The sequence below is a fragment of the Seriola lalandi genome, unplaced genomic scaffold, assembly GCF_002814215.2.
Source record: "Seriola lalandi dorsalis isolate HSWRI2012SDOR001 ecotype SW California unplaced genomic scaffold, Sedor1 jcf7180002010083, whole genome shotgun sequence".
NCBI classification, from domain to species: domain Eukaryota; kingdom Metazoa; phylum Chordata; class Actinopteri; order Carangiformes; family Carangidae; genus Seriola; species Seriola lalandi.
In genome coordinates, this window is record NW_019480736.1 from 1 (window position 1) to 850 (window position 850).

General features: G+C 43.5%; 1 protein-coding gene across 1 annotated transcript; it reads left to right on the plus strand.

Moving 5' to 3' along the window:
- Positions 1-12: 12 nt before the first annotated feature.
- On the plus strand, positions 13-745 carry LOC111673239 (flotillin-1-like; the record flags this gene model as incomplete). The annotated part of the gene is made up of 3 exons (XM_023430950.1): positions 13-156; positions 358-477; positions 650-745. Coding segments are annotated over exons 1-3 (360 nt in total), but the record flags the coding sequence as incomplete, so codon positions are not given.
- Between the last annotated feature and the right edge of the window lie 105 nt (positions 746-850).

Genomic DNA, 850 nt, shown 5'->3' on the forward strand with positions numbered 1-850 from the left:
TGTTTCCCACAGATGAAGATCCAGGGTCAGAATAAACAGATGTTGGCCGCAGCCTGCCAGATGTTCATGGGAAAGTCAGAAGGAGAGATCGCTCAGATCGCATTGGAGACACTGGAGGGCCACCAGCGGGCCATCATCGCCCACCTGACTGTTGAGGTGACCCGGTGAACTTTGGAGAAAAATACTGAAGATGTTCATGAATTTTAAATGTATTGAATTGTACACAAGTATACACAACAAGTATATACAAACTTAACAACTTCATACATTAAAGGTAATGGTTTACAACATTATGTGACTGATATTGCTTAGATAATGCCTGACTCCCACATCACAGTAAACGTCTTCCTCTTACAGGAGATCTACAAGGACCGTAAGAAGTTCTCGGAGCAGGTTTTTAAGGTGGCTTCCTCTGACCTCGTCAACATGGGGATCAGTGTGGTCAGCTACACCCTCAAAGACGTTCACGACGACCAGGTGCTGCTCTGCCGTCATCTACAAAAACCGCTTCTCACATTTCAAATGGTTTTCAGGAGGAGAATCATTATTTGATCTCAAAACTCATTGTGGTGTGTTCCAGGATTCCAAAGAAAGTCATGAACCCGAATGATCTTCTTCTTTTTTGTTTTCTCTTGCTTGTGGTTCACAGGATTACCTGCATTCACTGGGAAAAGCTCGCACAGCCCAGGTTCAGAAAGACGCTCGCATCGGAGAGGCCCAAAACAAGAGAGATGCTGTAATCAGGGTGAGATATCATTTCTGTTCCTCTTAAGTCATCTGTCATTGTCCATATTTTTAGCATTTATCCTATTTTCAGATCTCATTCCTATTGATCCCTGTTTCCTCTTCC